Source organism: Anolis sagrei, chromosome 2, assembly GCF_037176765.1.
Source record: "Anolis sagrei isolate rAnoSag1 chromosome 2, rAnoSag1.mat, whole genome shotgun sequence".
NCBI lineage: Eukaryota > Metazoa > Chordata > Lepidosauria > Squamata > Dactyloidae > Anolis > Anolis sagrei.
In genome coordinates, this window is record NC_090022.1 from 169,904,057 (window position 1) to 169,918,167 (window position 14,111).

Below are 14,111 nucleotides of genomic sequence, written 5' to 3' on the forward strand. Positions count from 1 at the left end.
CTACCTGCACAAAAGGATCCGTCCGGACGATGCCTGAGTTGTGGGTCCTGGGCGGTTTGGGTCTCCCTCCCCAAAGGAATGCAAGGAAAGCACCAAATTAAAACGAAAGGGGGACATTTATTCTAAACACAGATGTTTAAACCTGTAGAGCAGATATTATACACTTGGTTACAAAACAGACTATAGAAGAATACAATATTAAATCACAATTTACATCAGTGTTGCCCAACATGACAACCCTGGTTAAGAAGCCTATACAACAGAGAGGACTATGGCTCCATTTACACTGCCATAGAATCTAGTTTGAAACACAGTTAAAATGCATTCTGAAACTGGGTTATATGGCAGTGTAATACATACTTCATCACACTAGAGAATGAATCCACTTTAAATCTGGTTGCCGCCTCCTGCAGAATTCTGGGCTTTGTAGTTTAGGGAGGAGACTTTAACAGCCTCACGAAACTATAAACCCCAGAATTCTGTAGGAGGCAGAAACTGGATTGTAAGTGGATTCATTCTCTAGTGTGATGAGGATAGCCTGATCTACACTGTGCATTTCATGCAGGTTGAACTGTATTATGTGATCAATGCAGACCTGTGTTGGATCTACATTGCCAGATTATCTCGCTGTGTAGACTCATATAATCCATTTTGAGGAAGATAATCCGGGATCAGATCCTGGAATAGAGGCCAGTGTAGATCCAGCCTCCATGGCAGCATTATCATCTTCTCCCACTTCTTCCTCTTAGGCCTCGTCTACACTGTCATATAATCCAGTATGAATCCCAGTTAATGTGGGATAGAGGGCAGGATAGACCCAGCCTCATCTGCAGTTCAACCTGCACGAAAGGGTCAGTGTGGATGAGGCCTGAGTGGCAAGCCCTGGGTGGCTTGGGTCTCCCTCCCCAAAGGAATCCAAGGAAAGCGGCCAATTAAAAATAAAGAGGTACATTTATTCTAATCAGATATTATTAAACAAGACCATTTGGGACTAGACTATTATATCGTATTAAATTACAATAAACCAAGAGTGGGGGGTTTCTCCAATCGCACTGTTCAAGGGCAGTTCCTCCCCTCCGGCGCTAGGCTGTGGGTCCTGGGGTTTGCAGAGGAGGGAGGGGGCCCTTGGAAACCCCCCATCTGCCAGAGTGGCCTGGGCCTCCCTCCACTGCCAGCCCCGGATCCACAGGAGGCAGCCAGAGCGGCCAAAGGGGAAGAGCAGCGCTTTCACAGTGGAGTGGGATCCTCTCCTGCACAACAACACAATTACAATATACTAAATAACAACAAAGCAAAAAAAACAAATCTATGGAAGTCCTGTCTTCTCTCTCCTATTCTTGCAGGTGCCAGTCAGGGTCTCTTGAGGTCAATGTCCCTCGATGGTCAGGGTCCTTCACTCTTAAGCGTCCCTCGCCGGTCAGGGTCCCTCGGTGGTCAAGCTCCCTTGAGGTCAATGTCCCTCGGTGGTCAGGTTCCTTCACTCTTAAGCGTCCCTCGCCGGTCAGGGTCCCTCGGTGGTCAAGCTCCCTTGAGGTTAATGTCCCTCGATGGTCAGGGTCCTTCGTCCTTAAGGGTTCCTTGGCGGTCAGGGTCCCTTGGTGGTCACTGTCCCTCGGATCCTCCGTCCAGAGCGGTCCTGCAAGAACGGCAGAGCAGCGTCAGTTCCCCCACCACACCCCTAACTTCCCTCCCTTTCTTCCCTGTTTTACCTAACTGGAAAATTTCCATAAAAATTAGTGTTAACAATGAAACAAGAGAGGGGCCAGAGGGGCCCAGGCAGTCTTCCTGCTCTGCTCTGCTCTGCTCTGTTCCCAGGGCCCCTGGTGGCAATGGGGCCCAGAGCGGGGGTGGGGCTTCTGCAGGGGGCGGGGCTTCCCTGGGCCAGGGCTGGGCAGACTCCCGCCTCCTGGACGCTACTTCCCTTTGGGGCTGCGGCACAGCTGGAGCGCAGGTCTTCCTGTTGGGCGCGCACGCAGGGGATCGTGGTGTTCCTGCAAAGGGCAGAGAAAGCAGGGCTTGGGTCTCCTTCCATGGGGGCCTCTCTTAGGGCCTGCGCTGAAGGAGACCCCAAGGCGGACCCTCCTCGGCTGACGTGGACCCCTCGCTTGTCTCCCCGTCTGCTCTTTCTGCCCTGCGACTCCAACCGCCTGGGTCTCTCTGTGTGCTTGGAGGGAGTCTCTACACTCTGGAACTGATCAGACTAAACACTGTTGTTTTGTTTTCCTTCCACCCCAAGGCTCTTTACAAACCTCCCTCCCTCCTTCTTGCCTTCTCTCTCTTTTCCACCCTCCCTCTCTCCCTCTCATCTTCCTTCCTTCCACCTCCCTCGCTTCCTCTCTCAGCCCTCCCTCCCCTCCCTCCCTTCTTCTTTTCACTCCTCCCCTCCCCTCCTTCTCCTCCTCTATTCCTCTTTCAACCCTTCTTGCCTACTCCCTCCTTCCCATCTTCCATCCCTTCCTCCTTCCCTCCTCCCTCTATCCTTCCTTGCTTTGTCTTTTCCCTCTCTCCCTCCATTTCCTCCCTCCTTTTTCCTGCCTCTCATCTTCCTCCCTCCCACCTCCCTAGCTTCCTCCTTTCCATTTCTCCTTTCCTCGTTCAGTCCTCCTTCCCCCTCTCACCTTCCATCCCCTCCTCCTTCCCTCCCTCCCTCTCTCCTCCCTCACTTCTTCCTTTCCCTTCCTCCCTTCCTCTCTCTGTTCTCCCATCTTTCACCCCTTCCTTCTTCCCTCCTCCCTCTATCCTCCCTTGCTTTCTCTTTTCCCTTCTTCCATTTCCTCCCTCCCTCTCATCTTCCCCCCTCCCACCTCCCTCACTTCCTGCTTTCCCTTTCTACATTCCTCTCTCAGTCCTCCTTCCCCCATCTTCCATCCCTTCCTCCTTCCCTCCCTCTCTTTGTCCCTCCCTCCCCTCCCTTCCTTCTTCTTTTCCCTCCCTCCCTCCCTCCCTCCCTTCCTTCTCCCCCTCTATTCCTCCTTCAAGCCTTCTTGCCTACTCCCTACTCCCATCTTCCATCCTTTCCTCCTTTACCTCCTCCCTCCCTCCCTCCCTCCCTCCCCCTATCCTCCCTTGCTTTCTTTTCCCTCTCCCTTCTTCCTTTCTTCCTCCTCCCTCTTTTCTCCCTCCCTCCCTCTCATCTTCCTCCCTCCCACCTCCTTCACTTCCTGCTTTCCCTTTCTACATTCCTCTCTGTCTTTCCCCTTCCTCCTTCCCTCCCTCCCTCCCTTTGTCCCTCCCTTTCCTCCCTCGCTTCTTCATTTCCCTTCCTTCCTTCCTCTCTCAGTTCTCCCTTCCTTCCCATTTTCCATCCCTTCCTCCTTTCCCCCCTTCGTCCCTTCATCCCTCCCTCGCTCTCTCTTCACTTCCTTTCTCTTTTCCGTCCCTCTTCCCTTTCCTCCTCCCTCCCTCCATTTCTTCCTCCTTACTTTCCTCCCTCTGTCCTTTCTTTCCTCCTCCTTCTTTTCCTCCCTCTTTTCTCCCTCCCTCTCTGTCGTCTTCCTCCCTCCCACCTCCCTCACTTCCTCCTTTCCCTTTCTCCTTTCCTTTCTCAGTCCTCCTTTCCCCCTCCCACCTTCCTCTCAGTTCTCCCTTCCTTCCCATCTTCCATCCCTTCCTCCTTTCCTTCCTTTGTCCCTCCTTCACTCTCTATTCACTTCCTTTCTCTTTTCCCTCCCTCTTCCCTTTCTTCCTCTCTCCCTCCATTTCTTCCTCCCTCATTTCCTCCCTCTATCCTTTCTTCCTCCTCCCTCTTTTTCTCCTTCCCTCCCCCCCCCCTCTTTCTTTCCTCCTCCCTCCCTTCTTCCCTCCCTTCCTTACCGGTCCATCAGGTGAGTGGGTCCTTGGCGTACTCTGGGGGGTACCTCTGTCGCCTGCTGGCCGCCACCAAGCGCCGAAGAGCAGCTTGCAGTCCGTGCCGGGAGTGGAGGGCGGAGGTCCTGGCGAGGATGGCCTTGGTCTCCCAGCCAACTCGCCTGACTTCAGGGTCATGGTCGGCAAGGAGGAAGATCAGCCCTGGAAGGGAGAGAGGGAGGGAGGAGAAAAGGTGAGGGAGGGCACACGGACTCCCCAGCGAGCCTCTCTCCCCAGGCCCAGGCCCTCTCAGGCCCCACTTACAGGCCTCGAAGGTGCAGACGTTACTCTGGGTCGCGATGCTGCCGATCTTGTGAAGCAGGTGACCTGGAAGGGAAGGCAGGCAGCAAAGAAGAGAGGGATGATCTCCTTGAGCAAAGAGTGCCCTAGAGTTCCCCAGGAGGGGCTCCACGGACTGTTCTGCAATGGGGGGGGGGTCCCTCTGGGGAACGGGGCCAAGACCCTCCCGGTCCCTTACCGAGCAACATGGCTGCCGCCTTCTTTGCTGATGGATGTTGGCTCTTAAAGAAAAGCAGGAAGCCATACACCTTCTCCTCCAACTCCCACCTGGAGCTGCAGTGCTGGATCTGGAGGAGAGAGCGGGGTCAAAAGAGGCCAGGCAGAAGGGCCCTTGACTGCCAGGCCTTAGGGCGACTACTGACCAGGCGCTTGGACATCTTGTGCAGCAGCTCCTGCAGGCTGAAGGTGTCCCGCGCCAGAACGCTCTCCTCCAGGTGCCATCCGAGGATCTTCACCGCCTCCCGGAGGGTCTCCCTCGCAGCCTTTCAAGAGGAGAAGGAAGAGGGAAGCTGAGCCAGGCTCCCTTGGAGGGCAAGGGGCCCCTCCCTCCTCCGTGAACCCCAAGGCCTTGTGGGGCCAGAGCTGGGCTTCCCTCCTACCTTGGCAACCTCCTCATCCTCATCTTCCACGTGCACCAGCACCGCCAGGAGGCCATGGATGGTCTGGCGCTCCTGATTGGGATCTTCTGGGCGCCAGAGAAGATGCTTGAAGCATTCCAGGGCTGCCTTCCGGATCTTGGCCGCCTCCTAAAAGGGGGAGTGAAAAGAAAGCCATCTTTCCCCAGTTTCCTTCCCTGAAGGCCCTTCTCAGGGCATGGGGAGAGGGAAAAGCCAGCTCCCTCCCTCCCTCCCTCCCCAAGGAGGAGGCCCAGGGGCCAAGACTCACGTGGTGGAAAAGAAGGCGGTAGACGGCAGCCAGGTGAACCTTCGCGGGGCCCCGGTCTTCTTCCTCAAGCAAGGGCTCCAGCCGGCCAGCCAGGTCCAGGAACTCCATAGTGATGTTGTGGTGGGGGGATTGCAGCCCCGCAGTGACCCCGACCAGGAGCTCCTTAAGGCCCATGGTCTGCAAAGAGAGAGGAAGGAGGGCGAAATCAAAGCGCAGCCCTGCGTAAGATGTACCCTGCAGAGGATGCCGGACCACAGGCCTCCCCCCTTCTTTGAGGAAGGAACCTTCCAGGATCTTCTTGCTACGACCTCAAGAGCAAGGCCTGCTGCGCGGAGCCTGGGCTGTGCTTGACTTACCTCCCTGTAGGTCTTGCAGAGCAGGAGAAGGCCCTGCCTGCTCTGATGTTGGACAGCCAGGCTGCGATGTTGGAGCCAGGCTGTGAGCAGCGTCCAGGTCTTCTCCGGGGAGTGAGGGCGCTGGCCGATGTGCAGTAGCTGAAAGAGAAGAGGAGAAGCATGAGGGGCTAGAGCCAGGAAGGGAAGCACTGCCTCTCCTCGCCTCGCCAGCCCTGCCCTAAGGCCCTTTCCAACCCCAAAACCCAGGCCGACCAACCCTCCTCACCTGAATATAGAAGGCCACCACGCCGGCTGAATGCTCCAGCGGCGCTTCTTCCTCCCAGGTGGAACTCAGGTGCCGGAGAAGGGAAGAAGAGGACTTGAGGAGGCTCCTGCAAGACAAAAGAGACCCCCTGAGGAAACCCAGCCAGAGAGAACAAGCCGGGCCTCCTCCCTGAACCTCCTCCAGCCCTTGCTCCTTACTGCAATTGGAGGGCCATCCCCTCGGGGCAGACGCTGGGATCTTCGAACATCTTTTCGGAGGTCTCGTTGTGGGACACCCAGGCCACCCTCTTCACTAGCACGGAGACGATCTTCGCCAATTCTCTGCAGAAGAAAAAGGAAAGAAAAAGGCTTACTTCCCAGTGGAGGGTCTGAGTCCCCCATCAGGCCCCCCAAAAGGGTTGGGAGTCCCACTGACCCTTCCTCCCCACCCTCTCCTTACCCTGGAGGAACGTAGCCACTGCTCCGGTTCCTGCTGGGTGCCTCCAACCCAGGCCTTGTGACCTCGATGAAGTTGGTCACCAAGGCGAGCAGAAGCTCCAGGAACCACCCCTCCAGGCGACAGCTCTCCTTGATGTGCTTCACGATCCCGCCGATGGCCCGGGTCGCTCTTGCCTGTGGAGGGAAAGGAGGAGGTTTGAACCTCAACAGAAGGAGGGCTCCTGGTCAAGGCTGGGAAAGAGGGGGTCCCATTCTCCTTCCCCTTACCGTGGCCGCATCCCAAGCAGGGCCGCCCTGTTCCTCGCCCTCCTGGGCCAGCCAAGGGCCCTCCTTCACCTTGGCCAGGAACAGGTCCAGCGCCGCCTCCAGGCAACAATACTGTGAATTTAGTACGGCGCATACTAATTCACCACAAGGCCTGTGAATGAAGAGAGGGAAGAGGGAGCCATGGTCAGGGCCAGCCTTGTCTCCGACCCCATGGGGAGACCGCTAGGGCCCCATCGGGACAGGGATGGGGCACCCCCAGGCCCAGCTCTCTTACCTCCCATTGGACTCCAGAAAGTGGTCCGTGGCCATCTTGAGGTGTTTGCGGGCCACGTAGTCCACTGCTTGCATGGCCTCTGCAGAGGAGGGACTGCAGACAAGCATGCAAAGCCGATGCAGGTGTTCTTTCGCCTGAAAGCAAAGAAAGGAGGGAAGAAACAATGGCACCCGGCAGCCATGGAAAGGCCCCTGGGGCCAAAAGTGGAGGGAGAGAGTTGACAGGTGAAGTGTGAAGAATGCCTGCTGAGGGTAACTGGGCATTGGGCTCCCAACATACCTTTCCAGTGGCCAGATAGACCACCAGGTGACGAACGGGAGCCGAGAAGAGCAGCCTACCTGAAGGCCGGATTTCTCTGGGACGAACCTGTCATCCGGAAGGTCTCTGCAGGAGGCGCCTCTTCATCTCCTGAAGAAGGCATTGGGCGATGCCTCCTGGGTGGTGGTCCCAGGCCTGGCCGGGGGGAACTCTGGGCCTTACCTGCTCTGGGTCCAGGGAGGACCACCTCCGAGGGTGAAGGGCCATGTCTACGGCTTCCTCTTGGCTCAGGGAACTGGAAGAAAGAGAGGCACAAGGAGGTGAGGCCTGGCAGGGCAGGGACGGAGGACAAGGAGCAGGGCTGTGGTCATCCCTCCCGGGCAATAGCAACGCACCTGCTCGAACTGGGGGGAGGGTCCCACACCTCATCCTCTATGCTGGCGATGTCTGCCAGCGTTGCCTCGTCGGAGTCCTGCAAAAGACAATTGGGCAGAGGAGTGAAAAAGGGGCCAAAAGAGAAGGAATGGGAAGGCAGCCCAGGGGAGGAGGACTAGAGTGGGAGGAAGGAGGTGAAAGGAGGGGCAGGGAGAGGAAAAGAGGTGGGGGTAGAGAGGAAGGAGCCCACCCCTCTTTTACCATCCCCTTCCCTTCCTTACCATCTTCTGAGTGAGCTCGTTGACACTGCAAGGAGAGAGAGACAAGAAGGCAAGGTCAGAAAAAGTCCTCCCCTCTCTTCTCTCTGGTGGAGCCCCCCAAGCCCCCATGGAATAAGAGTGCAGGCTGAGGCCCCCTTGGCCTCAATTGGGAGAGGGAGGGAGGAGACCTCTGCCTGCCATGTTCCCCTGAAACTGGGAAGGAGGTACCTCTCTGTATTGAGGTCCAGGGCCACCCACTCCGGCAGGAACAACTCAGAAGGGATCCCAACTTCTTTTGAGCCCTGTTGAGGGGGAAGAAGGGGGAAGAAGAGGGAAGTTCGTGCTGTGCCTTTTGCCACACCCTCCCTCACTCTTTCCCAGGTGAATTCGTACTGCTAATCCTGGAGAGGGTTGGACTGCAACCCCCAGACCTCCTCCCCAATGACCACGCTGCCTGGGGCTGATGGGACTTAGAGTTCCCAGATTCCCACCGCAAGGGAGGCCTCTTCAGCCAAGGGCCACCTTGAACTCAAGGGGTCTTAGGGTGGCCCTGATCCAGCTCCCCCTTTCCAGCCCCCCTCTTTCACTCACCAAGTCTTTGGGTAGTTTGTTCTGCGGCGGAGTTGGGCTCTTCTCCGAGAGGAAGCTGCTAGAAGGGCAAGGGACAGAAGAAGAGCTCAGCTTGGGATCCCCTCCAATCTCCCAAGGTCCCCAAGGCCAGCCCCACCCCAAGGACCTTCCAGCCCCTGGGAGGAAAGCAACGTTTTGGGAGGCCCCAAACCCCCAGGCCGCAGCCTTCCCTACCCCCCCCCCCCCAAATCATGGGCAGGAGGTACCTCTCTGCTCTCTCGGAGGACGTCAGGCTCCCCCTCTGCACTTCCAGGCTGCTGTCCGCCCAGGGGAGCTCCTCTCTCCCCAGAAACTGTAGGGAAAGGAAGGGAAACTCAAGGCTCCAACAAAGAAGGGCTTCTCCTTCCGCTACAACCTCTCTCCCTCCAGTCATGTTTGGACTGCCACCCCCAGCATTCCTCTCAGTTGACCACACTGTCAGAGGCTGCTGGGATTTGCAGTCCAACGACACATGAGGGCTGTAGGATCTCCTCCGCTCTTCAGCAGAGGCCCACCTGGGAAACAAAGTGGAATCGCCCTCCTTTCTTGGATGCTGACCGCTGCCTTGGCCCAGCTTCTGTGAGGGACAGGGAATGAACGGGATGGAGGAACCCAAGGGGAAAGGACGGCTATCTTGCTCCAGGGGTCACCAGGGGACACTCAACCCACCACTCATCTCCTGTCCCTTAAGCTCTGTCTCCCTCTGAAGGCGGGCATCTCTTCTGCTTTGGTCAGACCCTGCCTGGAATGGGAATGTGTCCAGTTCTGGGCACCAACGGTCAGAACAGACAGGGACAAACTAGATTGTGTTTAGAGAAGAGTGACCAAAAGGGTGAGAGGTTTGAGAACGATGATTCCCTTTGAGGACTGGTTGAGGGAGCCGGGAATATTTGCATTGGAAAAGAGAAGGCGGAGAGGGGATATGAGGGCCATGTTTAAATATTTGGAAGGGTGTCCCTTTGGGGGGGGGGGGAGCTTGATTCCTGTGTCTACAACTGCTGATGGAGAGTAGATTCACACATTCATAGAATCAGAGTTGGCAGATATCCCCAAAGGCCATCTAGTCCAGCCCAGTTCTGGCAAATAGAAGGAGAAAACGTGGAGGCCGCGACAGACTTTGTATTTCTAGGTGTGAAGATGACTGTAGACACAGACTGCGGCCAGGAAATCAGAAGACGTTTCCTTCTTGAGAAGAGAGCAAGGACCAATCTCGATCAAACAGTGAAGAGTAGAGACATCACACTGGCAATGAATGGTTGCATAGTTAAAGCAGTGGTATTCCCCGTGGTAACTTATGGATGCAAGAGCTGGACCATAAGGAAGGCTGAGTGAAGGAAGATAGACGCTTTTGAACTGTGGAGTTGGAGGAAAATTCTGAGAGTGCCTTAAACGGCAAGAAGATCCAACCAGTCCATACTTCAGGTATGAATGCCCAGCTGCTCACTGCAGGGAAAGATATTAGAGGCAAAGATGAAGTCCTTTGGCCACATCATGAGAAGACAGGAACGCTTGGAGGAGAGAATACTGCTGGGGAAAATTGAAGGAAAAAGGAAGGGGAAGGTGGATGGATGGTATCCTTGAAGTGACTGGCTTGACTTTGAAGGAGCTCAGGGTGGCCATGGCCAACAGGGAGCTCTGGCCTGGGCTGGTCCATGAGGGCACCAAGAGTCGGAAGCAACTGAACAAATACACAACAACAAAAACCATAACACATACCCTATCAACTATAAAACAATGAAAACATATAAGCCACTAAAAACACACAAGACAATGAAACAGATTAAAACATATAACATATTAAAAGCATAAAGTGCTGAGTCGTGAGTTTATACTGAGTAATTAGTCCATAGTCATGGCCAAAACTGTTGAACTCGAATTACGTATTGGCCTATTCTCTGAACGCCTGCGTACAAAGCCAGGTCTTTAGTTTTACCTGAAGACCAGGAGGGATGGTGCCTGCCTGATGTCACTAGGGAGGGAGTTCCACAACCGAGGGGCCATCACTGAGAAGGAAGGCCCTGTCTCATGTACCCACCAATCATGCTTGCGAAGAGGGTGGGACCGAGAGCAGGACCTCCCCAGCAGATCTTAAAACTCTAGTTGGCTCATAAAGGGAGATAAGTTCGAACAGGAAGTTGGACCAGAACCGTTTCTAGTAAATTACTAGAAATCTTGGACATCTGCGCCCAATCCCACAGTTTATCCCTCCAACTTTTGATGCTTAATGTTTTTTCCCCCTTTCCATTCTTTGACAATCGTTATACATGCAGCAACGAAGCTGTAGTGACAATTTTCTCTTTCCAGGCACATCCCTGGATTTTTTTAAAACTTGGTTGTGGAACATTATATTTGTTACCTGGATCATTTTTTCCAGTAAGCCTGCACCAATTCACAAGACCATCACACATGGAAGAAAGTCCCTTTCTTTATTTTATACCTCCAACAGAATCCTGATTGGAAATTATCTATTTTGGTGAGGAGAGCTGTGGTTGCATAACACCTCTTCCTCTATCACGGGTACGACTTGTGGGAACGAGGGAGAGAGCCTTCTCCGTTGTGGCCCCCCGGATATGGAACTCGCTACCTGGTGAGATTAGGCAAGCCCCCACCCTGGCAGCCTTTAAGAAAGATCTAAAGACTTGGCTTTTTCTGATGTGCCTTTGGAGAGTGACCATATATTCCAGTCCTGTTGTTTCACCTACACTGCTTCCCTCATATTGCACTTTCCCCCACCTTATTGAAAGTCTAATTCCACTGTTCAGTCCCCTATGAGCTCCTCCCCCACAAATGTACCTTTTCATTGCTATCTCATCCAGTGTTTTATCATTTTATGTCGTGCATTTGGCCCGTCCACTGTGTTTTATTTTCCACTATGTTATTTTGTACTGTTTATTTTACTTGATTAGCTTATTTATTTTATTGTGATGTTATTTTGTTGTTTATATTTTATGTTGCTGTAATGTATCGCTGGGATTGGCCTCATTTAAGCTGCTCTGAGTCCCCTTTGGGGAGACGGTGGCGCTGTAGAAATAAAGATTATTATTATTATTATTATTATTATTATTATTTCATAACACCTATAGAACACTTTATATCAATTGTCTGTATATCAGCTTTATATCAATTGCCACCACTCTGAATTTGAAACCTTTATTCCACAGGTATTCCCAATGATCAAGAGCTATGTTTCTCCCCAGATGTTTTGCCCATGAAATCATGGAGGATTTTACTTGGTTGTCTTCCAGGTTATAACATAGGATGTATAACATAGGACACATCTCCCCTTATGAACCAGCTAGGACAGGGGTCCTCAAACTAAGGCCCGGGGGCCGAATACAGCCCTCCAAGGTCATTTACCCGGCCCTCGCTCAGGGTCAACCTAAGTCTGAAACGACTTGAAAGCACACAACACCAACAACAACAACAACAATCCTATCTCATCAGCCAAAAGCAGACCCATATTTCCCATTGAAATACTAATAAGTTTATATTTGTTAAAATTGTTCGTCATTTTATTTATTGTATTGTTTTTAAGTGTTTTTTGCACTACAAAAAAAATATGTGCAGTGTGCATAGGAAATCATTCATTTTTTTTCAAATTATAATCCGGCCCTCCAACAGTTTGAGGGGCTGTGACCTGGCCCTCTGTTTAAAAAGTTTGAGGACCCCTGAGCTAGGACCTTAAGATCATCTGGGGAGGCCCTGTTCTCGATCCTGCCTGCATCACAAATACATTTAGCGAGGACGAGAGACAGGGCCTTCTCAGTGGTGGCCCCTTGGCTATGGAATGCCCTTCCTAGGGACATTAGATCGGCACCCTCCCTTTTAACATTCCGGAAAAAAGGTTAAGACTTGGCTGTTTGAGCAAGCGTTTAAAAATGCAGTGTGACAGACATATGGAACGGCTGGATGATGAGATTGGACAACGTTTTTAACTAAGAGACGTAAATGATTTATATTTTACTAGCTGGTTTTATATTATATGTTAATGTTTTTAAATGTTTCTTGGTGTTGTTGGACATTGAATTGTTGCCTCTGTAAACCTCCCTGAGTTGCCTGTGGGCTGAGAAGGGCGGTATACAAATAGAATAAACAAACAAACAAATAAATTTGTACAATTTTGACTATTAAACCAAGTAAAAAAGGAAGCACAATTAGAGCCCTGGCAGACCGTGCAAAAAGAATCTGCGAAGCCCACCTCCTCCAAGGTGAACTGAACCACCTCAACTGGGCTTTTCAGACCAATGGAGACTCCACCACAGACATCAGAAGAGCTGCTAGACCGAGAACAAGGCATGAGAGTCAAGACAGAGATCCACTCAGAAGAAAAGTGTTCTTGCCATACATCAAGGGAACTACCAACTGCATAGGGAAGCTGATAAAAAAGCACAACCTTCAAACTATCGACAGACCCACGAAGAGAATCCAACAAATGCTCCGTTCGGCAAAGGACAAGAGGGATCCTCTCACCTCTGCAGGAGTCTACTGTATTCCATGAAGCTGTGGACAAGTCGACATAGGGACCACCACAAGCAGCCCAAACACAAAGCAAGGAACATGAAAGGCACTGCAGATTACTTCAACCAGAGAAGTCAGCTATAGCAGAGCACCTGATGAACCAACCTGAACACAGAATATTATTTGAGAACACAGAAATGCTGGACCACTCTAACAACTACCATGTCAAACAACACAGAGAAGCCATTGAAATCCACAGCCATGTGGACAATTTCAACAGAAAGGAAGAAACTATGAAAATGAACAAAATCTGGCTGCCAATATTTAAAAAAACTCTAAAATCAGGACAGTAAATAAAAAACCACACCCAAAAACAGAGGAATTCCAGACAAGAAACAATCAGGGCCAGCTAATCACCTTCCAACAAAGGATTCTCCCAGGCAGGAAGAAGCCAGACCTTAAAACTGCTATGCCATTAAATACTAATCAAGGTGACCAATTGAAACATTCACACCTACCTCCAACAGACAAGAGTTCTTTCCCCCATCCTGGACATTTCACAGATATATAAACCTCACTTGCCTAGTTTCAAACAGACCTCACACCCTCTGAGGATGCCTGCCACAGATACAGGCAAAACGTCAGGAGAGAATGCTTCTGGAACATGGCCATATAGCCCGAAAAACTCACAACAACCCAAACTTTTTCTTCTTTTTCTAAGATAGTTTCAAATTCTGTTTTTTTGTTGTTGTTTTTTTAATCTGTTGCTGCATCACACTCTTGACTCATGTTCAGTTTGCGGTCTATTAGGGCTCCTAAGTCCTTTTCACATGGACTGTTTTCAAGTCAGGGGTCACCCATTTCATCTTTGTTGCCAAAGTCTAGTATGGTAGAGTTCTCCCTGCTAAAATCCATCTTGTAACTCTTGGCCCACCTTTATAATCTCTTACGGTCCCTTTGGTCCCTTTTAAGATGGAATTTTAAATTTTATTGCATAGCAGTAATAAACAAAACACAAAAACAAAGAACAAATACTGAAATAACAAACAAAAACTGTACAGTTACAACATCATACCAGGCCTGTTCCCTCCACCCCCATCCTCATGACCTACGATTTCTGTCACTACTCACTGTGACTCTATACAATATAATAAGCAAATGGAAGAGAAATATAAGGAGTTACAGAATAGATATGATAAAAACAACTAAAAAAGAAATAGATATGTTGAAAGAAGAGCTGAAGGAAATTGATAAGTTTGATATATAGAAAAAAGAATTAATCGTTAAAATACGACCTAGCAAAATTTCTTGCTGCACAGTTACAAAGCCATATTGGGCTCACTACACACTACATCAAGGACTCAGCCCACTTCATAGAAAAAAATCAGCAATCTCAAGCTAAATACCAACGACAATGTGATCAGCTTCGATGTGGTATCTCTATTTACCATGGTCCCGGTAGCAGACACCATGGCACTCATCAACCAGAGGTTCCCAGAAGACATCACGGCTCTGTTTCAC

The 14,111-nt window shown here is 51.5% G+C and overlaps 1 protein-coding gene across 1 annotated transcript in view; it reads right to left on the reverse strand.

The window, feature by feature from the left end:
• Nucleotides 1–527: 527 nt before the first annotated feature.
• LOC137096102 (uncharacterized) overlaps nucleotides 528–14,111 on the reverse strand; it is a 234,386-nt gene continuing 220,802 nt past the window's right edge. Inside the window, exons 5-24 of the mRNA XM_067464104.1 lie at nucleotides 8,360–8,445; nucleotides 8,115–8,172; nucleotides 7,752–7,825; nucleotides 7,545–7,569; nucleotides 7,284–7,360; nucleotides 7,111–7,183; nucleotides 6,631–6,764; nucleotides 6,357–6,507; nucleotides 6,091–6,263; nucleotides 5,850–5,972; nucleotides 5,653–5,758; nucleotides 5,388–5,525; nucleotides 5,032–5,208; nucleotides 4,746–4,892; nucleotides 4,509–4,628; nucleotides 4,325–4,433; nucleotides 4,111–4,173; nucleotides 3,814–4,008; nucleotides 1,710–1,991; nucleotides 528–1,636 (exon numbers count right to left, since the gene is read on the reverse strand). Of these exons, the coding sequence (XP_067320205.1) occupies nucleotides 3,821–4,008; nucleotides 4,111–4,173; nucleotides 4,325–4,433; nucleotides 4,509–4,628; nucleotides 4,746–4,892; nucleotides 5,032–5,208; nucleotides 5,388–5,525; nucleotides 5,653–5,758; nucleotides 5,850–5,972; nucleotides 6,091–6,263; nucleotides 6,357–6,507; nucleotides 6,631–6,764; nucleotides 7,111–7,183; nucleotides 7,284–7,360; nucleotides 7,545–7,569; nucleotides 7,752–7,825; nucleotides 8,115–8,172; nucleotides 8,360–8,445 (2,022 nt within the window). The 3' untranslated portion in view covers nucleotides 528–1,636; nucleotides 1,710–1,991; nucleotides 3,814–3,820. The remainder of the gene's footprint in view (nucleotides 1,637–1,709; nucleotides 1,992–3,813; nucleotides 4,009–4,110; nucleotides 4,174–4,324; nucleotides 4,434–4,508; nucleotides 4,629–4,745; nucleotides 4,893–5,031; nucleotides 5,209–5,387; nucleotides 5,526–5,652; nucleotides 5,759–5,849; nucleotides 5,973–6,090; nucleotides 6,264–6,356; nucleotides 6,508–6,630; nucleotides 6,765–7,110; nucleotides 7,184–7,283; nucleotides 7,361–7,544; nucleotides 7,570–7,751; nucleotides 7,826–8,114; nucleotides 8,173–8,359; nucleotides 8,446–14,111) is intronic.